The 26,304-nt window shown below is 50.1% G+C and overlaps 1 protein-coding gene across 3 annotated transcripts in view; it reads left to right on the forward strand.

The window, feature by feature from the left end:
• The window catches only part of SH3GL3 (SH3 domain containing GRB2 like 3, endophilin A3), a 93,250-nt gene that overhangs the window by 60,393 nt on the left and 6,553 nt on the right, over positions 1 to 26,304 (forward strand). For 2 of the 3 annotated variants that reach the window (XM_077774369.1, XM_077774367.1), the window contains 4 exons: positions 196 to 329; positions 2,041 to 2,199; positions 8,621 to 8,724; positions 9,830 to 9,939. In XM_077774369.1, coding sequence (XP_077630495.1) covers positions 196 to 329; positions 2,041 to 2,199; positions 8,621 to 8,724; positions 9,830 to 9,939 — 507 coding nt within the window. Of the gene's footprint in view, positions 1 to 195; positions 330 to 2,040; positions 2,200 to 8,620; positions 8,725 to 9,829; positions 9,940 to 11,485; positions 11,734 to 26,304 lie in introns of those variants that run through there. The other variant, XM_077774368.1, reaches the window with a different exon arrangement.

Raw genomic sequence — 26,304 nt, forward strand, 5'->3', positions numbered from 1 at the left:
TTAACATAGGAAAATAAGACTTTCTTTCTCTCTTCCTCTTTCCTTTTCTGAGTCAGGATTCAGCAGTCTCAGGGTGATTCCCTTTTTTTTGCACTGCCATCCACAAACGTTGGGGAAAGAATTAAATAAATATCACCGCTAACCTCGGGTACTCTGCTAAAGACCCTCATTTTAAATTTGTGTTTTGTATTCAAGGTAGCGCATTGATAGAAGTCGGTGAGTCCATGAAGCTAATGGCTGAGGTGAAAGACTCTCTTGACATTAACGTAAAGCAAACTTTTATAGACCCACTTCAGTTATTACAAGACAAAGATTTAAAAGAGATTGGGGTAAGTCTCCCAGGCTCTCAGTCGGCCTGATGCTACTTAAAGTGATGTGTATATTTAAAATCATTAGAGTATTTCTGTAGGGATTCAGTGAAAGCATCATCTTGTCGTGGATGGTGAAGAAAATAACTCCTCTATTTTCCTGGCTCACTGGGAAAGGGACATAGGACCTCTTAGCTTTTTATTCTCTATGTTCTTAAACAATTTTTCCAGAAGCTGTTCATAGTCTCGACTGTGCTGCGTCTCAGACGTCAGGAGCGGGGAACCTGCTCCCTTAACACACGGCCGACCTCTGTGGCAGCCAAACAGTGCTTGGCCCATAAGCAGCCAGGCTAACCGTCCTCATCCCTGTTTTACAGCCACACATGGAGGCGCAGAGCACATAGGAGAGATGCTTCTGGGCTCTTATCCCATACGCTCTCCTCACCTCTTCATTATGGAAGCAGAACCGGTGCGTTTCACTAAAACGCTACGTACCGTTAGCTGCATACCTCACTGGGCCGGCCTGCTGTCGTGGGTGCGTTTGATACCAGATCCCTGTTTTCCAAGAATTAGAGGTGTAATCCCTCGTATGGCTGTCCTGTCTACAGTATTTCTGACATGGGATCCCTCTGCTTGAACACAAACTGTGATGGGAAACTTCCTACCGCACGAGGCAGCCCACTCCACGAATGGACAGGTCTAATATTTATAGTAGTTACGTTTTGTCAAAAAGGTCCTATTTTTTTTTTTTTTAAAGAAACCTCACCGTTTCAGAGATTGTGTCTGTTTCTCAGTATGTACATGTTCATCGACGGCATTTATTCAACTTGTTCTGTAATTATTTGGGAACTTTATGGGAGATGCCAGAGTATTCTGGGGGCTACTAGAAATCTGTGCTTTTATAATCTGCTTTTTGGCAAGGACTTGACAGTAGTGCCAAAGGAAACATGCTTGTTTTTGGTATAGTTTGGTTGGAAATTATCTGGATGTTATATCATAGAGCTGAAGTGAGGGGCCCTATAAAGAACTTTGGGAAAGGAAATCTGAGTGCTGATACTGTGTCCTTATGTTCCATATAGATATTCTGCCATCCACCTGTCTATCCATCCACTCATCTATCCACCCACCCTTCCTTACATTCTTCCATCCAACCAACCATATCCCCCCCACCCACTCACCCACTATCCATCCATCCATCCATCCATCTACCCATCTACCCCTCCATCCATCCACCCACCTATTCCATCCACCCACTTATCCATCTGCCCACCCATCCATCCATCCATCCAACCATCCACCGACCCACCCACCCATTTCCCACCATCCATCCATCCACCCACCTATTCCATCCACCCACTTATCCATCTGCCCGCCCATCCATCCGTCCATCCAACCATCCACCGACCCACCCACCCATTTTCCCACCATCCATCCATCCACCCAGCCACCCACCCATTTTCCCACCATCCATCCACCCAGCCACCCACTCATTCACCCATCATCCATCCATTCACCCACCTATCCACCCATCCATCCATCCAGCCAACCATTCACTATTCCTTGACGACCTGCAGTAAAGGCAGCCTCTAGTGGATGCTGGGGACACATAGATGTGTAAGATGCGTCCCTGCCCCTAGACGAAAAGCAATGTCTATATTCATGGAAATAATAAAGGCTTCTTTGCTCCATGTTTTGAGTGTACAATTATCTGAAAGACCCCTGTCTCCTTTAGCACCACTTGAAAAAGCTGGAGGGTCGCCGCCTGGATTATGATTATAAGAAGAAGCGAGTAGGTAAGATACCAGACGAAGAAGTCAGACAAGCGGTAGAAAAATTTGAAGAGTCAAAGGAGTTGGCTGAAAGAAGCATGTTTAATTTTTTAGAAAATGATGTAAGTATTTAAACCAAACAGGAGACTTTTAATGTGAATAAAAACACTGACCATATGAGTAGGATCAACATGTTGAGAAGCTCTGGAGCATTAGTTTTACAAAAGCTTCCAGAATTTTCTGTAACCATTATGTCCTGCCTCAGACATTGCTTCAGACATTTGGCGAGTCCCAGCTCAAACCTCAGATCTCAGGATTGCTCCGGAGACGTGCTCCAGGTAGCCCCGGGGAGGGGGATGGTTTGGGGGAATTGCAGAGCAGACAGTCTTTGTATTTGAGGCCATAGCATTGTGACTGTGCCGCGGAATGCAAAGCCCACTTCATGCGGTAATGTGCAGTTTTGCTAAGACTGAGAGAAGCAGTCTGTGAGGCAGATGTTTGAGGATGAGAATTGACTTGTCATCGCGAACATGTAGAATTTAAAAGCGTGACCTACATCATTCAGCTGTACCATAGTGGTGCCTGTAAACTCAGGAATGATGAAGGTCTGGACACACATCCCTCAGAAATGCTAATATTTTGTTGTACTGTAATTGCCACCACCGGCTTTTACTTTATTTGTCCATGTGAAGTCAGATTCAGCATCTCTGAGGGCGTAGTAACACCCTACTAGGCACTGTGAAGGCTGAAGGCCTCCCTTCGTTGCCCCGGTGATGAGTCCTTGGGCATTTGTTACTGCCTGATGGGAAGAGCCTTCTCCCACCTGCTTCTCTGTGGCGCCCCTGCCCTAACGCCGGCCTTGCTCATGCCATGAGTCGTTTGGGCCCAGCCTTAGCTTTGGACCCCTTTTGCTGAGCTTTCAAACCCGTGGGGACAAGTCAGAGGATTTGTTTATCTGCAAAACCATGTTCTACTTATATAATAGTTTATCAAAAGGTACGTTAAAGTCTTACACTTTTGAGTCAAATCAAATAGAATGTACTGAGCATCGTTTACTTGCCGTGGTGACGTTGGTGGGAGGGGTTATTATATTCATTGTTGACAAGACATTAATCCTGGAGATCACAGTTTGAAAATCCCGTGTCCATTAAACCTGAGTGCTGAAAAGCACACTCGATTATGTTCCTCCTTTTAATATTTTACCATGGTATTTACATCTTACAGGAAATGAGAAGAGGTGTGAACAGTTGGCTGTTTTTCTTGTTTGTTTATTTTCCCTTAAAAATGTCACTTTCCTCTTGAGATTGTCCCCAAGCAGTAGGCAATTTTGCTTTTGTTTTAGATTTCTATATTTGATGTTTTGAAGTGTTCAGAAAGTGGCTTTGAGGTGTGACGTGCCCGACGGACGTCATCCCCACCAGGCCATCGCAGACGTTGCCCCTCCAGTCCCGTGCCTGTTCGTGGTGGATTTGGACTCTGAAGATGAGTCTCGCGTGTCAGCTCAGGGCTGGGTCCGACGGCTGTGCCGGCTCATTTCGGGGATGGCCTTCTTCCAGAAACCAGCCACAGAAGTGGGAGGAGACCGAAGTCCTAAGGCGGCTGAGGACTTTCCGGCCGCCTTGGAACTAGGCTCCTTCCCTGTCTCTGGCCTCGTCCCTGTGGCCGGCTTTGCCCGCGGTGGTGGGCCCGGTGCTCAGGTTGGCGATTCTTGCAGGAACGGCGATGGTGGTGCCGAAGAGGTTGCTGGTTCTGATGACAGTGATGGTGGCAAGTGGACCATTTTCTGAGTGGCTCCTGGTGGAGCGTCCGGGGGTGCTGGGGGCGTCTCCCCAACACGACACCCCCGCGTTTACGTTTTCCCCTTCCCGGGTTATAGTTGAGGAGACCCGCAAGTTACTGCGTAAGCTCCAGAAGGCTGCCCTCCTTCTCTTCTTGGGACAACAGCAGGCAGACCCAGAAGGGGACTGTCTTGTCCTTCTCTGTGTCCGTGTGTCTGGGCCGTGCCCGGGTGGTCTGGCATCTTCTCCAGCTCAGCCCTTGGACCTGCCGTGCTAATGCGGAAGTGGTTGTGTTCGGGGGTCAGCAGCGGGTGGGTGGCGTGGTGGGGGAAGCCGGGGAAGCCATGCATAGAGGGAGGAGGCATACACGGGCTCTCGGCCCTGCCCTTGACCCTTATGTACGCCCAGGCCAGGCCCAGCAGGTCTGCAACCCCCCGGCCCCTGATTTCCTGCTCTCTCCGGGTCATCAACCCCATGTCCAACCTTTGCCGCTCTGCCCCATGACCTTCTTCATGCCGTGGGAGGTCGTGGGTGGTGCTCGCGATGTCTCTGTGGTCACATGAGTTTGGCGGATGGTAGTGGAGACAAAATTGGGCAGGTTTTTTTGTCACAAGACTTTTCCAAGTCTTTATACGACAGTGTGAAAAATTAATCTCTAAGAGCCTGCTAAGGCAGGGTTCACTGGGAAGTCTCTCAGACTTGTTTGGGCATCATCGTTATTGCTGTCATTTCAAGGGGCTGGTGCCGTGGGGCATGAGGTAACACTAGGAAATACTGGACTCACTGAAAGAAAGCACACTCAGCAAGGAGCGAACGGCCTGAGGTCCAGTTCCGGTTTCACTTCTGCTCAACTGTTTACCCCTGGAAAGTCACTTTGACCTACAGGTACCAGGCCTGACGAGAACAGATGCATGCGAGACACCCTTTGGAAATTGGGAATAGAAGCGTAAGAGGCCATTATCTAGGTTACTGATATAACTGCCTTGCTCGGACTTTCTCAGAAGCTCTGAATAAAGCTCTTGCCCCATTGGAAAAGGCACCTGTCTGTGACCAGACTCCTTCAGCTTCTCTGAGGAATCCGGAAAGAGTGGAGTTCTTTGAGATGACAGAGCAAGAAGTCACTTGGATGATAGCGATTCCTATTGAAGATAGCCTCCATTGGAAACATGCCATTTCGCTTGTGAAAGGGGCCGGCTTGTCACATTCCAGTACAGGTGCCTTTCCTCATTCAGGCACACCCAGCTCACTGCAGACTCCTGAGACCTGGGCGCAGGCCATTACCCGCTCCTGCCCGGTATCTCTGCCCATGCTGTGGACCTCAGAGTGTGCCCCTCTGCCCACCGCCTGGCTGCTAACCAGTCCTCGGTAACTGACTTTTTGAAGGGCCTGAGGACAATTCAGAGCCCTACTTGTATGTGGCCACCTGTTTCCATATCCCTCCCCAACGTAGAGAGCCACCCTTATCACGGTGCGTCAGCCTTCGAGCCCTTCTTCCTTTGGGGACAGCCCTAATCCTTTGCACTCGGCCCACAGGCCACCCTAGTGGCTCAGATCTCATTTAGGAGTCCCTGAGGTTCCAGCCCCCCCCACCCAAGGGACCCCTTGTATTCACAGTGCACAGCACTATGGGGACGTCTACACCCTGCCTCCATCCCCAGGGCTCAGAACCCCCAGCAACCTCAGCTTATAATCAGCCATTGGTTTGCAGCTAAAGAGGGTTTTGAAGTAGAGTGCACCCACGGGCGACACCCAGGAGATGCACGGACTCTCTCACCCCTGAGAAAAGAGCGAGGAATCACGGCGTGGAGTGGGGTCAGCTGTGAAGTCCTCAGGCCCAGCCATGCGGGCGCATCCCCCATGGAGTTGGGTTCCTGGAAGTCTCAAGGCAACGGCTACCCTCCCCCGTATCAGGGGACCCTGGCCAGGGCTACTCCCTGTGCTAGATTTTGCTTCTTTTGAGAGCAGTCTAAAGCGGCTCAGAAACAGCTGTTTCCTCTTCTCCTGTGACAAGTCACCACACACGGGTGCCTTCCGACAACACGGATGTGCTGTCGTACAGGCGGGGGGTCAGAAGTCCTCACATCAGCACCTCGGCAGCGCTGCGTTTCGCCCGGAGCGCGCAAGGGATGACACCGTTTCTTTGCCTTTTCCACCTTCCAGAGACTCCTGCTTCCTGAGCCTGGTGCCTGCTCCCGATTCGAAGCCCACCACCGTGAGGCGTCTTCACGCTTACTGTGCTGCCTCTGATGCGCCTCCTGCTTTGACGCTGACCCTCCCATCTTCCTCCTCTAGGACCCTGTGACGATCTGGGCGCACCCAGATAATCCAGCTAACCCCCCAGTTCAAGTCCCTTACCTCATTCACACCTGTAGGGTCCCTTTCACCGAGAAATGTGACATCATCGCAGATTTGGGGAGACAGGCTTGGATGTCCCTGTGGGCCGTTTTTCTGTCCACCAGTTCTGTCCTGCTTCCCCGGGGAATGTTGTGTGGCCTCCCTTCCTTCACCATCGGCTTACTGGGAAGTCTGCGCCTGGCCAGGCGTGACCCCGTCTGGACAGCTGGGCCTCGTTACTCGGAGACGGGAGTCCGTTCTCTGGCAGTTTTCCTCTATCTGTGTTGTGCGAACCCTCCCATGGTGTAGGTCACCCTTTACTCTCAAGATGGCACCAGCACAGGGCCACAGGCCCCAGCCGGAGGCAGAATTAAACCTCTTTTCTCATCCCGGGTGACCTTCCCTGAGTCAACAGGTGGATTCACCAGACTGAGTGGTGTGGCCCGTGGAAGAAATGCTTTAGCTTCTGGACAGGTACTCGCAAAGCCTGGCTTCATCGCCACCTTGGCTCTGCCTGTCTAGGTGTTTAATTCTACCTGGGCGTGACGGGAGGCAGGGCCCCCTGTGCACACCTTGCCTTGTACGGCCCGGAAGCCTCCCTGTTTTGGCACAAAGAGGCAGATAGTCCCCTTGTGGCACCACGTGGCTTCGCTGTCAGCAAGCGACTTTGCAGCGGAGTCCCTCCTCTTCAGTAGGTGTGTCGGGCGCCTCCTTATGTGGGCACGGACCGCCCCACGGCTCTCTCCCAAGTTCTAAGGGGCCTTGGGATTCCTGTCCTTCCCAAAGTCAGCCAGCGAATGAATAGTTCCAGACACATCTCTACATCGCATAACCTCCTTTAGCCTACCAGACAGGGTAGCTTTTCCTTCTGCACCTCCCTACACAACCCCCCATAGGTTTCAAGGAATATTCATTTAGCTCTTATTCCTTTGAAAATGAGAAATATCAAACATCTTTCAAAGTGCGGATTGAAATAGAAACTAAGTTTACTAAAGGCAGGGAGGCATGGCCCAGATTTGACCCTGCATGCAGCTCTCCTGCCATCGGGAGGCTTCCTTCTGCAGCAGGTTGTGCTGGGGTCGCGTTAGACCGTGGCACCGGACAGTTTAAACATCAAAGCCAAGGAGGTGAAACGTAAGAGATCCTTAGGATTTTGTAGCGGCCTGGCTGTCTTTGTTTTGTGTATTGGGTTTGGGGAAATTTAAGACCAAGGCTTGTTGCTCTTTCCGCCACAGAGCGTGGTGCGGTCAGTGTAACACGGGCGAGATTTCCTCGTTCAGATGCCGATCACAGTGGGGCACAAGCGGAATGGACATCTCAAGTGTGGGCTTGAACCTGTGTTTAAAACGCTGGGTGTGGGTAAAGAAAGTGAACGTCTAGGCAGCTGAGGCATGGTCTGGAGCAGAAGCGGGAACAGCTTGGGTCTTTGAAGGTGAATGCATCCCTGGCTGGTTTTGGGGTGAGCATGTAGGGGTGAAGGAGCAGGGCCATCTTTGCCCCGGAGCTACTCAGGACATGGAGGTGATGCATTAGGCTTTGGGGAAGCTTTGGAAGGTGGGGGGTTGATTTTCGTTTGCGTCCTTCACTGGAGTTCATGGGACCCGTGCAGGGGTCCTCATCCCCTCACCCCAGAGGTCCGCCTCTGAGGCTGGCCGACGTCCGCGTAAGGAACCCTGCTTTGGTGTAGCAGCTGCTCAGACACGTTGGGGAGCAGGGAGGTTCCCAGGTCCCGCAGGAGACATCCCTTCCTAAAATGATGCCTCCCCAGGTGTTCCAGGCTTGCTTATGTGATAGAGCTTTTTTATTTTAGTTTTTTTTTTTTTTTATTTGCATACACTGTAATTTGGTCACTGACTTCATGAGTGTCATGATTCATGACTGTATGTGTCTGGACAATGATACTGTACTGATGGCAAAAACCACGTAGGGAGGAAGCCGGTCTTTGCCCTGCTGCACACTCTGCCTCTCATTTCCCGTCTTCGGTGAGAACAGCTTAATTTATGGAGCTTCTCGATTTGACTTAGCTAGAAAATGCCCATAGAGATGTTTCACTGAGGAAGCAGTTCATTTACTAAATGCCGGCCTCACTTGTAATTGGAAAACACTTTATCTCTCTGTTTTCAGGTGCATGAACTGTAGAGCATAAAAAATCTCCTGAGAGTATCATCATCTAATTGGAAAAACAAGCTTTTATCGAGTTAGATCAAATTTTAATCACAAATAAATCTGAACATGGTTTTCCGGAATGTATAGCTCTCCACCGTGGCCTGGGTGATTATTACTACGCGGGGCTCCAAGATGAACGTGAAATGAAATGGACCGGAGCCGGGGAAGACACGGGGGCCTCCGGGCAAGCTGGGTCTCTCTTGCTGGTTTCTCTTCTCTCTGAACATGACATAGGCTTTGGAATAATTTTCCCCTTTCGCTGCAGGTAGAACAAGTCAGCCAGTTGGCTGTGTTTATAGAGGCAGCTTTGGACTATCACAAACAGTCCACAGAGATTCTGCAGGAGCTCCAGAGCAAGCTACAGATGCGGTGAGAGCCTTCGCGTTCCTTACAAGCCCGGGCTGCAGGGTGGAACCCCGTCAGAGTCGGTCCCTCCGTCCGCCCTTCATCTGCCCCTTCCCACCACCCCGTCCTGTTCTGAATTTTCTTTAGCTGGCTTTCGCCATTGGGTGTGGGAGAGCGCTGAGATAATAAAATACGCGGCTCTGGCCAGTGGGCGGAGCCGGGAAAAGCAGCCTGGCAGTTTTTCTCCCTTTTCGGTTCACTGAAGCCCTTTCCCGTGACCTGTGTTCAGGGCCCCCAGATAGACTTGCTCACCCTACAGAACCATCCTGGTTTGAGAGCTTAAGCTGGGGATGGCGATGGCACGGACCTCCTTGCCAACACGTCGGGATGCAGAGAGGCGTGACATGAGACGCAGAAAATGTGTAAAAGATGTGTTTTTTCCTCACCAGTACATATGTGAGGCCAAGTTCATACTACTGACTCTGAGAGGTGTTGAAAGAATCAGAAATAACCTTCTGAATGATCAAAAAAAGACTGCTGTGTCTCTTAGGCTTTAATGACGATGGTTCTATACTTCTTTGAAAATTGGTAGTATCATATGTAATATGCACAGTAACCCCACTCATTAAAATAATGGGTTAACAGATCTACCCTATTCATGACCAGGCTTCATAACAGAATATTGTCTTTATATGGGATGATGATAATGGAAAAAGTTGGAGGGATGCGGGATGCTTGCTTAAGTCAGTGCTAGAATGACAGAGGGAAGACACAGGTGTGGCCGGTCTCGGGGCCTGCACGCAGTGCTCACGTGAGCACATCCGCACAATCCTCTCTCTGTATGAGCGGAAGGAGAGGAAAGGCAGCTAACGCTATTGAATGCCCAGTGTAACCTGGCACCTGACCGATGCCTCAGAAACCCTGTGAGAGACACCCCCTTGCAGATCCGTAGTTGACGAACTCCACTGGGGATGTCGCAGCTCTTGCTTTGAGCTACGGTGCACACAAATTACCCCCGTCACAACCACCACCATCACCCCACTGTAGACTCCTAGACTCCTCCGCTGCATGCTCAGAGACTGGGGTTTCTTTGTCTGAAGTCTGACTGGTCTTAACATGCATATTTCAGAATATCGGCTGCGTCCAGTGTCCCCAAACGAGAATATAAGCCACGGCCCGTAAAAAGGAGTCCCAGTGAACTCAACGGGGTATCCACCACCTCATCAGCAAAGACAACAGGTAAGAAGACCATTCTGCGTTGCTAAGTGTGCTCTTCAGGAGGCACTGCCGGAAGCTTTTGCCTGCTGCTTGTTGCCATATTTGGTGTGAGACCCTGGCCTTTTTCTTGGGCTGTTCGGTGAATCCCCTTTCCACCCCACCAGTGCCCCTTTTCCTGCTTCCTGGTTTTGGATACTTCTATCAAGTTTCGAAAGCCAGCACCAGGAAGGATTCCAGCACTTCTTGCCTTTGTTAAAACCTTGGCCATGGAGTCTTCATGCTCCATTGTCCTCTGTATTTACATTTTTAACTCTTTCAAAGTATTTCCCTAGTTTCAGAAAAATTTGAACGTTTGTTGAGCACCTGCTATAAGCTAGGCACTGTCTTAAGCGCTGCATCATTATTTTTTAATTAGACAAATGACACCCATATATTCTTGGCTGAAATGATCCATCAGAGAAAAACAACATTCAGGTGGTAAAAGTGATGCTGGTGGGTCTTGTCATCAGGCCCTTCATCCCCGTCCCTTCCCTAGATGTAGCCGCTGTTAACAATCCGGTATGAACACTGTCCTGTTCATATGCACGTTTATGTATACACCCACACTATATACGCACAGTTTTAGATTATTTTCTGTGGCTCAAATACAAGATCATACTAGGTGTATTCTTCTGCATCTTGCTTTAGTAAATGGATCGCTACCTCTTGGCGTTATTTCCACATCACGCATATATATCTATCTCTAGCCCACAATTTTTTAATGGCTTCATAGTTTTCCATTATATATTACCATTTCCCTATTAGTGGACATGAAGGTTATTTCCAGTTACTTGTTAAAAGCAATATATTTCATCTGCCTCCATGTGCTGATGGGCAAGTCTTTCTTGGAAGTGGAATTGCTGAGTTAGAATGAATACACATGATAAATGATGGTAGCTATTGCCAAATGACCTTCCAAAATGGGCATGGTACTGTTGGTGAAGTAATACCTGTTCCCTGTACCCATGTTATTCGACTTCCATTTTTGCCAAGCATTCATGGGTAAAGTGTTCTGTCTTCCTTTGCTTTTCTGGAATAACTAAGAAGTTGAACTTTTTTTTCCTATATTTTAGTTTGCCATTTGTATTTTCTCATGTCTGAATTGTCTGTTCATGTAATTTATTCATCTTTTCCTTTAGGTCACTTACTTTGTCTTATTGAGTCACAAGCATTCCTTACATATGGGGATATTGATAGGTTTTTTCCTGCAGTTTATTGTTGTGTGTGTTTTGTTTTGTTTTGTTTTGTGTGTTTTAGTTTTATTTAAGTGATCTCAGTGCCCAACCTGGGGCTCGAACTCATGACCCCAAGATCAAGAGTCAAATGCTATCCCTACTAGTAGGGGCCAGGTGCCCCATAGTTGTGTTTTTAGAGTCCTTTATATATTCTAAATACAAGTCCTTTGATGAATACGGGGTTTGCAAATATTTTCTTTCACTCTGTAGCTTTTTATTCTCTTAATAGAGTTTTTGATAGATCAAAAGTTTTTAATTTCGGTGAAGTCCAATTTCTCATTTCTTCCTTTTAGGATAATGCTTTTGGTGTGAAGTTTAAGAATTCTTTGACTAGCCCAAGATCCTGAAGATGTTCTTCTGTGCTCTTTCCCCAAAATTGCACACTTTCACAGTTCAGTCCATGATCCACTTTGAGTTGATTCTTGTACGACACTGAACTTGAAGTCTTACACACCCATGAATCCCACACTTCTCCTCTGCAGCACACCTGCCCATGGGAGCTACATGGTCTGGGTTTTCTTCCAACACTATCACTATGCTTTCCGATTTTTTTTTCAATTAAAAAGTAAAAATGATGGGACTAATATGTGTATATAGTTCTAAAAAGAAAATGGCGCTACACGGGCTTTAATGAAAAACATTTCTACCTTCTCCCCATCTTCATTTCCTGCTCTCGGAGGGAAGCACTTTCAGCTCTTTGTTGGGTATTTAGCTTCATTGTTCTAAACAATATGCTTGTGTTGCTACTTCTTGATTTTGTTGGTTTGGGATAATATCTGTGGTTTCCTGATACGACAGATGAGGACTTCGTTCCCTGTGCTCAGCCTCCCGTGTACTTCCCCACCCCACGTCCCCCTCCTCCTTCCAGGTTACTCAGTCACCACTTTCATCGTGGAACCGTCACTTTGACCCTGCAGAACTCTTACAGTACCTCCCCTCTGCCCCTTGCCGTTATGTTCAATGGAGTTGCCTCTGCTTCTAGAGGAAGACATGGGTGGGCTCGTGACCTTTCTGGTTTCTCTTGGGTAACGTCAGTCCTCCACGCGCGTGTTTGAATGCAGGCACACGCGGCCCTCAGAGCTGCCTCGTGTAATAGTCAGTGTGCGGTCTGCACTGGAAGGTGGCCTCCCTCCTCAAGCTCTGGCCTGTTGTAGTGTGAAGGCTGGTGTCGGGAAAGGGGTTGCGGTTGGCTCCAGCTCTCGTACACGTCTTTTTAAATGTCCCTCTTCCTCAGGGCGCCTGGGTGGCTCAGCTGGTTGAACATCCGACTCTTGATTTTGGCTCTTGATCACGTCTCCTGTGCCCTTAAGCACATTTTGTCTATTCTTTTCTATTAATTTTCAGGGGAGGGGTATTGAATCCCTGAGTGTAGTTGTGGAGTTGTCTTTTCCTTCTGGCAGTTCTAGCAGAATTATGGGAAGACTGGTTATGTTTCCCCCTCCTCCCCAGTAGTTCTCTACCCTTTAAATCTGATTATTCGTATCATTTTTAATGACAGGAAAAAATTATTAGTGCTTTAAATAGTCTTCTCTCTTGTCTCTGATTTTTCCTTTTTAAAATCCTATTAGATGTTGAAACTTTTGGCTCTTCATCTTTGGCTCATCTTCTCCTTCTTGCTTTCTGTATCTGTGCTGTTTTCATTCTGGCCTCTGGGGAAATTTCACCTTTTATAGCTTTTTTCTTTGACTGTACCCATTCATTTATTTAGCCCATCTATTGAATTTCTTTTTCCAATTGAATTAGCTTCCTGCTGATGCTGTAACAAATTACCACACACTGTGTGGCTTAAAGTAACACACATTTATTCTCTGTCTTACAGTTCAGGAGGCCAGAAGTCTTCAAAATCAAGGTGTTAGTGTTCCTTGTTCTGGGGGAGAATCCTTTATCTTGTCTCTTCCACCTTCTAGGGGCGGCCTTTGGCCTTGGCTTGTGGCCCCTTGTTCTATGTTCAAAGTCGGCAGTACATGGTCTTCAAAACCGTCTACTTCTTCTTCCATTGAAAATCTCTCTCTCGCTGACCCTGACCCTCCTGCCTTCCTCTTATAAGGACCCTTATAAGCTGTTATGTTGTGATAAAATTGGACTCACTCACGTAATTCAGGGTTGTCTTTCCATCTCCAGATCTGTAATTTAATCACATCTGCAAATTCCCTTCCACGATGTGAGGAGGAAATCTACTGGTTCTGGGGGGTTAGGATGTAGATATCTTACAGGTGGGGTGGGGATGGAATGGTTATTATTCTGCTTAACATCACAATATTCAAATTTTTAAATTTTAAAATAGAATTTTACAAGTAATTAGATTCCTCATATCCCTTTGAGAATATTAATTAGGCGTTTAAAAGACTCCATGTGACATCTCTGATAATTCTGACCTCCTTGTGTGTTTCTCGAGGTCTGGCGTCTGCTTTGTGAAGCCGTCTCTCATCCAGCATTGGATGTTCTTGGCTCTCTGCACAGCCTTTTATTTGGGATTTCGTGTTGGCTTGCCCATAGTGCCGTGTCTGTTGCTGCGGCCTCCCTCCCCCGGCTGTGAGGGGACTAAGGGGTGGTCTACTGAGTGAGGTACTGCTTTCCGGTTTCGAGGGTGTTTGCATCCCCACAGCAGCGCCCTTTCTGTTCAGGTCCCTGCACTCACTACTCCTTCCTGGAGGCAGATGCCTGGGCTCCCAGGTGCTTGGCACAAAGCCAGGAAGGGAGGACTTCCCTGGGCCTCTTTTCCCAGAAGGCCAGCCGGTCACCCAGCTTCCTGTTTGCACGGACTCTGGTCTTTGGGGCCACTTCTGGGGCGTCCCTCCTTGGGAACCATCGTGAGTTTAATTTCTGCCACTTTCCAGCTCTCAGATTACCCTCCTATTCTTTGTAATTTTTCATCTGCCGTTAGTGTTCGTTCTTGCTTCTCAACTTTACTTGGAAATTTAAAAAATACCTCCCTTATAATTGCTGGTGATTCGATATTGAAGGAAGGCTGCCATCTTGTACTGTGTTGTATCTGCACAGACCTCTCTCTCCGGGTTGTTCAGGCCGTGTGCCCACTGGGTGCGTGTGTCTGCTGCTCCTTGCCTGGTGTGGCCTTAGGTGCCAAGCGGTATAGGCGTAGAGAACCTTGAATCGCACCAAAAGAAAAGTATTCGTTTCTCAACCCTTGAAATTGAGACCAGTTCTCACTCCTTGACACCAGTTTCTTTCTGTTTTGTCTTTTTAAAAAGGACCCCAAAGCGCAGCCAGCGCTCAACAAAATAGGGTCTTCTTACGCTCGCGCCAGTCCGGGGAGAATACTCCTAAGTTTTCTGGAGTGGGCGCTCCCGTGTCCACAGAGTCCCTCGGGCTGGGCTGATGGCCCCGCCAGCCTCACCGCATGGCTTCCGCCCCACCCTCCCCGTCGCCACGCCAGCCACCAGGAAGGGGATAAAGGAACAGCGGTCCAGGCTAGACACGGGCTCTCAAGCCAGCGCGGCAGGGGTGACACACAGCCCCGGGGGGAGACCTGGGTGTGATGGCCGCGTGCGGTGGCGGAGTCGGGCTGTGGCCTCTGGCTGGGCAGCCATCCCGGCTCCCGTGGGGACACGCGGCAGACGCCCGTCCCTAAGGGAGCTCTGCGGGACAGGAGTGGCTAGGAACCCCTCGAGTGGCCATGGGAGAGGTTCCTCGATTAGACGCTGGTTCTGATCTCAGGCAGGATCAGGGGACCTCCCTTGGCTTGTGCCCTGGGGTCCCTAGATTTGCCTTCTCAGGAGTCCTTCATATCATCTACACCCGCACTTCACGTCGGAAGTGGGCTGTGGAACGCCGCCCCTTCGAGAGTTGTGTTCCTGTGCTGAGGGACCCTGGAGGCCCTTCAGGGCTCAGGAGATGCGGACGTGTTCAGGTTCGGCTTGCTCTTCCTTCCACGCTTGGCGCCTTCGGAAACATATTGGCCTCTGCTCCTGGGCCGGAACCACACTCACGGCCCTGTCTTAGGTGTAGCTCCTTGGGCCGCCTTCATTCTTCCTCTACTTATCTAGCCTTTTTCTTTTTTTTTAATTTAAATTCAAGTTACTGGTTGAGCACTGCAGTATTGGTTTCAGAAGCAGAACCCAGTGACTCATCACTTCCGTACAACACCCAGTGCTCCTCCCAGCAAGCGCCCTCCTCAGTGCCCATCCCCCGTCTAGCCCNCTGTTCATCTGTTGTGTATCTTAAATTCCACACAGGAGTGAAATCATATGATATTTGTTAAATCAAATTTCTTTGATTTATTTTACTTAGAATAACATACTAGAGCTCCATGCACGTTGTTGCAAATGGCAAGATTGAATTCATTTTGACTGCAGAGTAATATTCACATTGTGTCCATATACCACATCTTCTTTATCCATTCATCTGTTGATGGACATTTGGGCTCTTTCCGTACTTTGGCTACTGTCGATAGCGCTGCTGTAAACATTGGGGTGCACGGGCCCCTTCCAAACACCACACCTGTAGACTTTGGATACATGCCTAGTAGTGCAGTTACTGGGTGTAGGGTATTTTCATTTTTAGTTTTTTGAGGAACCTCCATACCGTTTCCAGAGCGGCTGCACCAGTTTGCATTCCCACCAGCAACGCACAAGGGTTCTCCTTTCTTTGCATTTTATTATTTTTTTTAATTATTTTTTTTTTTAATGTTTTATTTATTTCTAGGAGAGAGAGAGACAGCGTGAGCAGGGGAGGGCCAGAGAGAGAGGGTGTCACAGACTGAAACAGGCTCCAGGCTCCGAGCTGGCAGTCAGCACAGAGCCCGACGCGGGGCTCGAACCCACGAACCGCGAGATCATGACCTAAGCGAAAGTCGGACGCTTAACCGACTAAGCCACCCAGGCGCCCCTTTTCTTTGCATTTTAATCAGCGTCTGTTGTCGCCCGAATTATTCATTTTAGCCATTCTGACAGGTGTGAGATGGCATCTCATTGTTCTTTTGATTTGTAGTTCCCTGTTGATGAGTGATAATGAGCATATTTTCACGTGGCTGTTAAATATCTGGGTGTCTTTGGAAAGGCGTCTATTTTATGTCTTTGCCCACTTTTTCACTGGATTATTTGTTGTTTGTGTGTTGAGTTTGATAAGTTCCTGATAGATTCTGGATACTAAACCTTTATCGGATATGTCATCGCAAATGTCTTCTCCCCTTCTGTTGGTTGCCCTTTAAGCCTTCCTTGACTTATAAAGGCTGCCTTGAGGCTGTCAGAATCAACAAGAGTGGGTGTGGGGAGGCAGTGCCTTTAATTTAACCTTTGCTGCAGAACTGGGTCCTTCATTTGGTTTAGAGAAGTCTCAGAATGACGTGGAATAACACCTTGGGGTGGAGAAGCCGTTAGCGTTTCTGGTGCGCTGGGACCCAGCCTCTCCTCTTCCTCTCTTGCCTTTCATCTTTGCTTGCAAACCGGGCAGTAACTGCCTTTCTTATCACATTTGCGGGAGGAACCGAGGAGCAGCGAATGGGCCCGGCCTTCTGTTCCGTCCATCTTTTGTCGTTAGAGTTGCTGCTCTGTGATACGCCTCTGGGGTTGTCACAGGCGGGGTTTCAGCAAACGCTTTGCCACGACCCGGCAAGGGTCACCGGCTCTCACGCCCGTTACACCTGCTTCTCCCCATCACTTCCTGCCCCCAGAGGCAGCGCCACGAGTTTTGTGGTAGCGAGAGCCCGCTTCCGGCACCATGTTGTGTCGCTTAGGTAGTAGTCGTTGCTGTTGTGCGGACACCCGGGAAGCAGGTGTTCAGAAAAGGTAGAAAGTAAAAACGGGAGCCCAGGCCACAGATTCCCCTTTAGGAAGTGAGCCCCGCGTGGCTCCCGGCCTGGCAAGAGCGGGAGTCTCATGACCTCCCCTGGTTGCAGAGGCTGGGGCGGGCGGAGGCCCGAGAGCCACGTCCTTACCTGTATTGATAGTCCTGGGGAGGAAAGAAGAATGGGTTTTGGTGGTTAGCTTGTGGCTTATACCACAGTCACCGACTCCACACTTGTTGTGGAAGAAAATATCTGCCCTGCCTCTCGCCGACCTCCCTGTAGGTCCCACGTGATTCATTTGTGCCACAGTGTGGTCCCACGTCCATGCCCACCTGCTTGTGGGAAGGCTTGTTAAGGTAACCTGGAGGTGGCAGATGACTTCCGTTGGGCCGAGCGGTGCATACTGTAGGTTTCCTGGGCTGTATGGGCTCTGTGGTAGCCACGTGACGTGGTCACAGTGGGATGCAGCCGCAGACAATATGGAAATGCCCAGGCAAGGCTGTGTTCCATTAAGAACATGCCATCGTCTGTCGACCCCTGGGAAATCAGTTCCGTGGTATCTATCAAAATTAGTGAAAATGTTTATGCATTCTCAACGGCTTCGTGCCTGGACCTGTATCCTGAGGAAATGATTTAAGCAATAGCATTCTCCTCCATCTGTTACACTGCTGTCCAGAGAAATAAAAACGTGTAAGCAAAAATAACCTAATGGCCGGTGTTTATTTATACATATTTGTCAGTAGTAGGGTAATGGTACCTCTGAGGGTACCATGCGGCTCTTTAAACTTCTTAATGTGGACATTGTGTAGAAGCATAACGCGTATGGTGTGAGGATTAAGTGGAAAAGAAGAACACAAACTTGTAAGTATCCTGCAGTTACGGTTTTGCAAATCAAAATCGGCATGCAGACCAGGTTAAATGGTAGTAGGGTCATGGGCAATAGTTTCCTTTTTTTTTAAAGATATTCTTTAAATTGTATTTTGATAAGAATATTTGAATAAGAAATGTATTTGATAATTGGAAAATTGATGGTCCTTGAAGAAAAGGTATACTCCCTTCTTTGAAGAAATTATGCACCACGTTTCATTCTCTTGACCTTGGCNCGCCTCCCTCAACCTCCTACCCGCCCCGCCTCTGGGAAGCGGGGAGGTGACGAGAGGACCTGGGAACCCATTAACGTGACTGCCTCGGGCTCGCGTGCCCCCCCCCGTGGACCGGGGCAGCCCTGTGCCCTCGCTTGTGTTACGGTCCCAGCCCCGTGTCCTGAGACAGCCCCACACCTGTTGCTGTCGCTCAGTTTGTAATAACGCTCCGCTTTTACTCTCAAAAGTTCTCTTGGGTGAATAGATACTGTTTCCCTAGTGTTTATGGCTTTGCTTTTCTACCTCTGGTCCAGAAACGCGAAATTCTGAATATGCGTATCATTGGAAGCCACCTCACAATTTCTGTTGGGAAAGAAGCTGGATATAAAAACAAACTAACCAAAAACTTTGAAAAGGAGTCCAACCCTAGGCTGCCCATCACCACCCCCCGCCCCTGCACTGTATTGTGTCTGAGGGAAGCCCAGTCGGCAGACCCCAGGACCTAGGGGCCAGCTTCCAGGATGCTGTGCTCTCGTTTGCTAGGAGGGAAAGCAGCTCTCCTTTGATAGGGGGTGTCCTCGCCTACCAGTGTGGAAAGTGTTCTACTCTGAACAGTGAAAGTGCATTTTAAGTACAGTATCACCTGAGGCCATAAGGGCATAGCATCGGGGTTGCCCAAATATGCCAGGTGTGTCATTATTTGATGCTTTATGTACAGAACCTTCATGACCATAACAATATTGCAAGGAAGTATTAACAGAAAATGGGAGAGTAACAATAATAGAACAACACAGCAGCTACACTTCTGAGTACTTACCGCAGGTGAGGTAACGTACGAAATACTTCCCACACATTTCTTAGACTGTTGCTACGCACATTTTACAGATGAGTAAGTGGAGGCTCAGAGAGGTTAAGTGGGATTTTTCTCACGGCCACAGAGCCACTAAGTAGCAGAGCTGGGCACGTTACCTTACAGATAGTTCACGTTATGTCATTAAGAAGGAATCCTGGGGAACGTTTCAAACATCCGAGAGCATTAGGAATGATTTATTTCCAAGATTCCTGATCACAGACTCCATGGCCAGCAAGTGGCCGCACAGGGAGTCGGTTGTATGCATCTGACTTGGAAGAAGAAAACGTGGATGGACAGTGAGTTCCCTGGCTTTCTCCTCTAGACCGTGCATGTCCACGTTCTCGTCCCCTCCTCCTTGGCCAGTAGCGAGGTCCCCGGGCAGATTAAGTTGTTAGAGGGGCAGTGGTCAGCCAGAGATCACAGGTGTGCAAACGACGGCGATGGCTCTGTGGAAGGCTCCATGTCCAGTCGCGGGGATCGTGGCCACTGCAGGCTCTGGGTGCCACTGTCTCCGTGGGCCGGTGCCTTTCGCAGGCTGCCTCTCTGAGCTCTCCCCCGGCAGGAGCCTCCACCCTGGCCTCCGGCCTTGGGCTTCGATGATTTGTGGCTGGAATTTGAGAGTGTAAAGGGGTCTTGTGCTGTTTGTTTCTGGAGCACGGTTTCAAAAGAAAATGGCATTTTATAGCCTGTACTAATGGGAAATTACTTTCCATTAGGATCCTGAATGATTTGCACATAATGTTTATAAAGTGAAGGAAAAATGTCAAGCATCTCACTAACAATTTAAAGCGAAGCTCGCACGACTCTGCCAGGAATGAATTCCAAGAACATTTTCTCCATCGTTTCTTTCTGAGGGGGAAAAGAGGGAGATGAAAAGGATGCAGGTCAATTAGGCACAATCCGTCGTGGGACCGAGATGGAATCTTTGATAATATCATTTCTCGCTGCCTAAGAGAATGAATAAAATGAGCCAGGAGTGGAGAAGGGGGCAGGGGGTGGTGGTGGAAGTCACATCTTGAGATGATGAATTGCAGGCAAGCCCCGGCGTAGCCCTGGCGTGGAGACGGCAGAGCCTGTCCAAGCCCGTGAGTGCAGGGTCACGACACTTCATCAGCATGTGCTGCCCCTGGGTCCCCGAGGACACGGCGGGGGGGGGCGGGCAAGAAAAGTCCCCAGACTGAAACGTGTGCCTGGGTTGTTCCCAGAAAACCCTGGGTTTTGCAGAAAATAGTGTAGGAGTTTGTAACCTGTGCTCAAGTATCTTCCTGGCTCATTTTTATAGGGCCCCACGTTGTCACTTACTGGGTTACAAAGTATAGGGGCGCCTGGGTGTCTCCGTCGGTTAAGCATATGACCTCAGCTCAGGTCATGATCTCACGGTTCAAGGGTTCAAGGCCCATGTCAGGCTCTGTGCTGACAACTCAGAGCCTGGAGCTGCTTCGGATTCTGTGTCTCCCTTCCTCTCTGCCCCTCCTCTGCTGCGTTTTCTCTCTCTCTCTCAAAAACAAAACATAAAAAAAAGACAAAGTATATTTTACATTTTTTATCAACCCATTTATGCATGGAGGGTCCCCCCTACACTTAAGTTCTTAGAGAAGGTGCCACTTTATATAATCATGATTTAGGGTTAATGCACTCCAGCCTGAGATCGGCTTTGAGAACGTGGAAGGGCTGAGATCAGTGAATGAGTGTGGGTGTGAGTGCGTGCCGCGGGCGTCTCAGAGCAGGGCAGAATAAATCTCTCACACGGCTTATGTGAAGACATTCTGACTCCCTTCAGGTATAAAGGAGACTTTTGTAAAGTTCTTGACACTTCTCAGGGGGCTCGGAAATCCTGTCTCGAGTCTGAGTCGTACCCCTCGTTGGGGCAGAATCTCTGGGATTACATTAGAAAACAAACATTGATTCCGTAGTAAAGTGTGAAGCTTGAAACTTGAAGAAAATGAGCACTTTGCAAATAGAAATACGTGCTTTTTGTTTTTCCACCTAAATTTCCAAAGAGGAAATTAAAATGTCACTTAGCAGTGACAGTGGTGATTGCTTGGTGGGCAGGTTGTTTCTTACTTTTTCTTCTTTCCCTCCCGCGATTTTCTTGTGTGTCGCCCTCCGCCCACATCCATTTCTGTGTATTATTGGCAGCGGGTCAGTCAGCACTATCGACAGGAGAAAAATGAACCAGGAGGTGCCGGACTCCTATATTGTGGCTCAGATTCATTAGCTGTGTGACTTTGGGGGAGTCTCTTAACATCTCTGGGCTGATTTGAACTTGTCCCTAAGTGAAATGACTGGATTTAACGCCTTCCAAGTTTCTTTCCCAGCTCTAAGGTCTGCGGCCGCAGTAATGATCTTTTCTGAGTACCTAGCATTCTTAAAAACATGATTGGACATTTATTTTATATGTTCTCTCTTTAAAAAATATTTCTTTAAAAAGATGAAATGTGAACCACAATTCTTATTGTTGACCAGCAGCCATTGATTCAAGAAAGGGGAAGAGCCCTTCTCTTATTATTCATCTGAAGGGAGCTTTAGAGGGAAAGGCTTTCTCCCTGCAGGGAATGGCTTCCTGAAAGTCTTCTAAAAAGTCTATAAAAAAAAGAGGTTTCAAAAAGCTGTAAGATGTGACATCTAAGTTGTGGGAAGTTTAATACCACTTGGCTGAGAGGGCAGTATGATTCTATCATCTCAAATGCTGCATATTTAAAAAAATTTTTATATTCTGCAATGCTGCATTTGGTTTTTAAGCTAAGATTTAAAATGTTGTTATGTAAATATTAATATAGGTACTTATATATTTTTAAAAGTTTATTATGAGAGAGACAGAACTGGTGAGCAAGTTGGGGTGGGGCAGAGAGAGAGGGACAGAGAGAGAGAGAGAGAGAATTCCAAGCAGGCCCCGTGCTGTGAGCAGAGCCCAAAGCGGGGCTCGATCCCACGAACCGTGAGATCACGACCTGGGCTGAAATCAAGAGTCAGATACTCGGCTGAGCTACCCATGTGCCCTGAGACTTATATTTAAAAAAAAAAAAAAATAGTGTAGACGTGGATTGTTTCCAGGGCTGAGACACAGGGCAGCGGTACAGCACACTTCCAGAGGACTGCACGTTGGAGTCCATGTGTCCGACGCCCCCAGGAATTGTCCGGTGGCTGTGGCCCCAGTGCAGAGTCTACTGCCAGATTCTGGGGACGCCAGACACAGGGACAGTGTAGGAGAACAGTGCTGGGCCCAGGACGAATGGCTGGCACCGGACCTCCAGGGCAGTGCGCAGGGGGGAGACGCCCGGGGTCCGTGGACGCCCGTGGTCAGTGGACGCCCGTGGTCAGTGGCCACCGCTCGTGGCCTAGGACTGTGGGCCCAGAATAGCCAGCCTTTTTTCCAAGAGAAGCCAGAAGTCGTATTTTTATGAGCAGTCCCCTGATTTTTAAGTATTGGCATCTAATCCACACTCTGCAAAGTGAGGAGCCGACCAAAGGAGACACATCTGCAGGCTTCCGCCACCAGGGAGCCACCGCTGATTACGGCCACAGTTTGCCTTCTGCTTTCCCTTCACTTAGAGTGGTGAAGGGAACCCATAAGTACTAGGGCTGGTTGTCACGGAGGCCACCTCCCAGGCCCGGTTGTCACGGAGGTCACCTCCCAGGCCCGGTTGTCACAGAGGTCACCTCCCAGGCCCGGTTGTCACAGAGGGTCACCTCCCAGGCCTGGTTGTCACAGAGGTCACCTCCCAGGCCCGGTTGTCATGGAGGTCACCTCCCAGGCCCGGTTGTCACAGAGGGTCACTTCCCAGGAAGCTGCCATATGTAAAGGGGGCTCAGCTTTTGACATTCCATCTCGGGACGAGCAGGGCTGTGCGAGGCGGCGGGCACGCCCCTTACTGTCACGCCGGTGTGTGCCGTCTGTCACCTGTGGAGGATTGGTGTTAGGGGTAGAGGATGTCACACATGCTTGATTTTACAGACGAGAGTAGAGCGCTGGAGCCTGAGCTCCAGGGACAAGCAGTGTCAGCGCGTCACGTCTCCTGTGGATAAACACGGAGTTCTTACAGTTCAGAGACTTGCAGTAGATTTTTCTTAGTAATTTGTGACTTACACGTCGTAGCTTGGGCGGCTGTCACAGAGCCCCACAAACCAACACACACTTCCCACGGCTCTGGAGGCTTGAGGTCCAAGGTCGAGGCGCCGGCGGATTCCGTGGCTGGTGAGGGTCCGCTTCCTGGCGTGCAGGTGGCTGTCTTTTCGTTGTGTCCCGACACGGCGGCACTGTCCCCATTCCCGGGGGTCCACCGTCACGACCTAGTCACCTCCCCAAAGCCCCACCTCCACCTACCGCCACACGGGGGACTAGGCTTCAACATATGAGCGGGCCGGACACTCAGTCCATAGCGTTAACCACGGATTAAAGCTTACAATTTGCAGGTAAGAAAATCAGGGCCCGGAGGTGACCTAACCCAGAGCTAGAAACCAGGGATCTGAAGTTCTTGTCTGGTTTATTACCAGTGGACAAAAACAGGATTTTATTTTATCTTACTTATATTTTTAATGTTTATTTTACTTTTTGAGGGAGAGAGAGAGACAGCATGTGAGCGGGGGTAAGGGCAGAAAGAGGGAGACACCGCATCCGAAGCAGCTCCAGGCTCTGAGCTGTCAGCACAGACCCCAGTGTAGGGCTCGAACCCACAAGCCTTAAGATCATGACCTGAGCTGAAGTCAGACGCTCAACCGACTGAGCCTGATTTTAGATTAGAAAAAAAAAAAAAAGGAAGAAAGAAATTACATCTTGAACCAAATATGCTCTTTCTAACTGAAAAGAGATGGTATCTTCTAGGTTGAGCGTGGTGCCTGGCCCGGGGTGCACACCCAGGGAGTGCTCGAGAACGAGTCTGAACTGGAAATAAGCTTGAAAGTTTGAGATCGGTTGTGCGCCCCCAGCGTGTTAAAAGGTGAACCTCCCAGCCGTCCGACGGAGGGGGCACAGGCAGATCTCAGAGTGGTCCTGGTGCGCAGCCAAAGCCCCCCCCCCACCAGAGGGGGCGCGGGTCCCATTCCCTGTTGGGTTAATTCCACCCATTAACAGGAAGGTCCCTCTCTGCCCCGTAGCAGCCCCAGGGGTGGCGCTGGTGATAAGGAAACACCCCTGAACTTGCAGACTTCAGACCAGGAAGGCGGCAGGACGTGAGCCCACCCGGCCGAGATGGGTGTCCCCCTGTGGCCCTCACTGTTAGCGGTCACGGAGGTGCCCAGATCCTGGCTCTCACCCCGGGCCTCTGGGTCTCAGTGTCATCCTCGGAAGATGGGGAATCCCCACCCTGGCCGCACAGGGTCGTGCGAAGCGCGTGTGCATCGGAGGTGCTGGGCACGCGTGGGGCTGCCGGGTGAGAGCCCACAGCATGTGGCTGCTGGCGTCCCCTAACGGTTACCTGATTGCCTAGCCTGCAGCGCACTGGAAGCAGCAGATTAGAGCGGCCAAGGGACAGCCTCGGGAAGGCCCCCTGGCGCCAGGACAGGGACGGGTGGCATCCCGACTCCGTGGGAGGCGAGAGAAAGACTAAAAAAAAAGCAGGAACAAAAACCACAACAGGCACAGGAGTCTGGGGCATTTACTGAAAGACCACACTCCTCAGGTCGGCAGCTCCCAGCAGACCGGTCGTTCCCGAGAGGCCCCCGTGCTCACCACCGCTGTGCGCTTGACCCCTTTCCTCTCCAGAATACAGGAGTTGGGGGGGGTCATAGCTTGCCTTTCAGCTGGGATGCTCCCCCGCGGGGGGGGTTCCGGGTGACGAGACCCCCAGAGGAGAGAGCGCAGTGGGCTCCTCTGAGCATCCGAGAACAACCCAAGTTTAAATGCAGCAAAAGATGGCGATGTTTTCGGGCTGCAGAGAGAAGGATGCCCCTGCCCCACTGGCCGCGCGCTCCCCCTCCCCCTCCCTGGCACTGAGCTGCGGGGGCAGAGACTCAGCCCCTGAGGACAGGCCCCACATCCTGGCACGTGAGCGGGCCAGCCTGCAGGAACGCCAGTGGCGTCTGCTGCCTCGTCCCCTAGGTGGCTGATGTACCACCTGGAGTGGACTCCTGCGTTTCTTCTGGGGTTTTTTTGTTTGTTTACTTGTTTTGCTTTTTCCTTGCGGCCTGAGCTGCTCACTTAGAAGCAGGGCTCAGGCAGAGGCCAGCAGGACAGAGAATAAGTACCCAGACGACGTCCTTGGAGCCTGACGGGTGAGGTGGGACCTGAGTGGACTGTCGAGGACCAGGGAGGGGTTTAGGGGAGAGCGCTCCCCAGAGCACGCCAGGCCGAGGACGCCCGGGGCCCCCCAGCCCCAGCGGACGGACCCCGCCCCCCACCCTGGCTTGGGGTTGCCTCAGAAATTAGGTGGGGATTGGCCCACCAGCTCATGGTTTTCGGATGAGAGCAGACTCTGGCCCCAGACGGAGGCCCATCTGGACCGTGGCTTCGCTGTGTTGAACGTCTGTGTGTCTCAGTTCTCCGTCCGTCCCACTGGGGGGTGATGGTGCACAGTACATCCGCTGATCCCAGTGAGGCACTCAGACTGTTGCCCCGGCACGTGGGAACACCAGAGACTGAGGGTTAGCACGTCGTCCCTGCTGCTGATGGGGGCTGAGGACCAGGGGCCACCACTGCGTAAGGTGTGCCGTCACCCCCTGTGAGTGAGTGGACCACTGCGGTGGGGACTTGGGGCAGCAAAGGGCTGGCTGGGGGAAGGGCACTCCCTAGACTCTTACTGTTGCTAAAGTAATAAGGGGGGGGGCCAATATTGTTCGGAACTGGGCCATATTATTGCCTAGAAGGAAGGAAACGTATTTTAGGGAGAACGTGAGTCCCCCGCCTCTTGTGCGTTGTGGAGACAGCACTCACTGACCAGCCACCCCGGAACCCTTGAGTGATGGCCTCCTTTGTTTCTTTTTCTCCTAATGGTGTGGATCAGAACAGGAATAATAAATATTTAACAGGGACACTCCCTTTTCTCTGTTAAAATAATCTTTGTTTCAGCACTTTCCCAAGGAAGACTGTTTTCCCCACCTCTGCTCTCATGTTACGTTAAGCCAGGCCTCGGGAGTAAGAGAAAATAAACACAGGCCACTGGGCCAGGGCGGANACAGGCAGCGGGTTGCGGTCAAGGAGCATCAGCTGCAAGAGCCCAGGGACAAAGGGCACAAGTTGTCCCCAAGGAGGGGACACTGGGGAGGACACAGCAGAGGTGCTGGCTTCTGATCGTGGGGACGTGGGCATCCGGGCACCTTGCAGGTGTCTGCGACTGGTCCAGTTTGGAAGACCCTGCCGAGGAAACGCGCCCTGTTCTGCCCGGATTTTTGGGCTCCATCCGGGGAGACGGTCTCCTCTTCTGTGGAGACGGAAAATGCATACGTGATCACTTAGGTGGACAGAAGCTCGATTTCTCTTTAAGTGAACTGAACTTGCTT

Source organism: Crocuta crocuta, unplaced genomic scaffold (genome assembly GCF_008692635.1).
Source record: "Crocuta crocuta isolate KB4526 unplaced genomic scaffold, BGI_CrCroc_1.0 scaffold7, whole genome shotgun sequence".
NCBI lineage: Eukaryota > Metazoa > Chordata > Mammalia > Carnivora > Hyaenidae > Crocuta > Crocuta crocuta.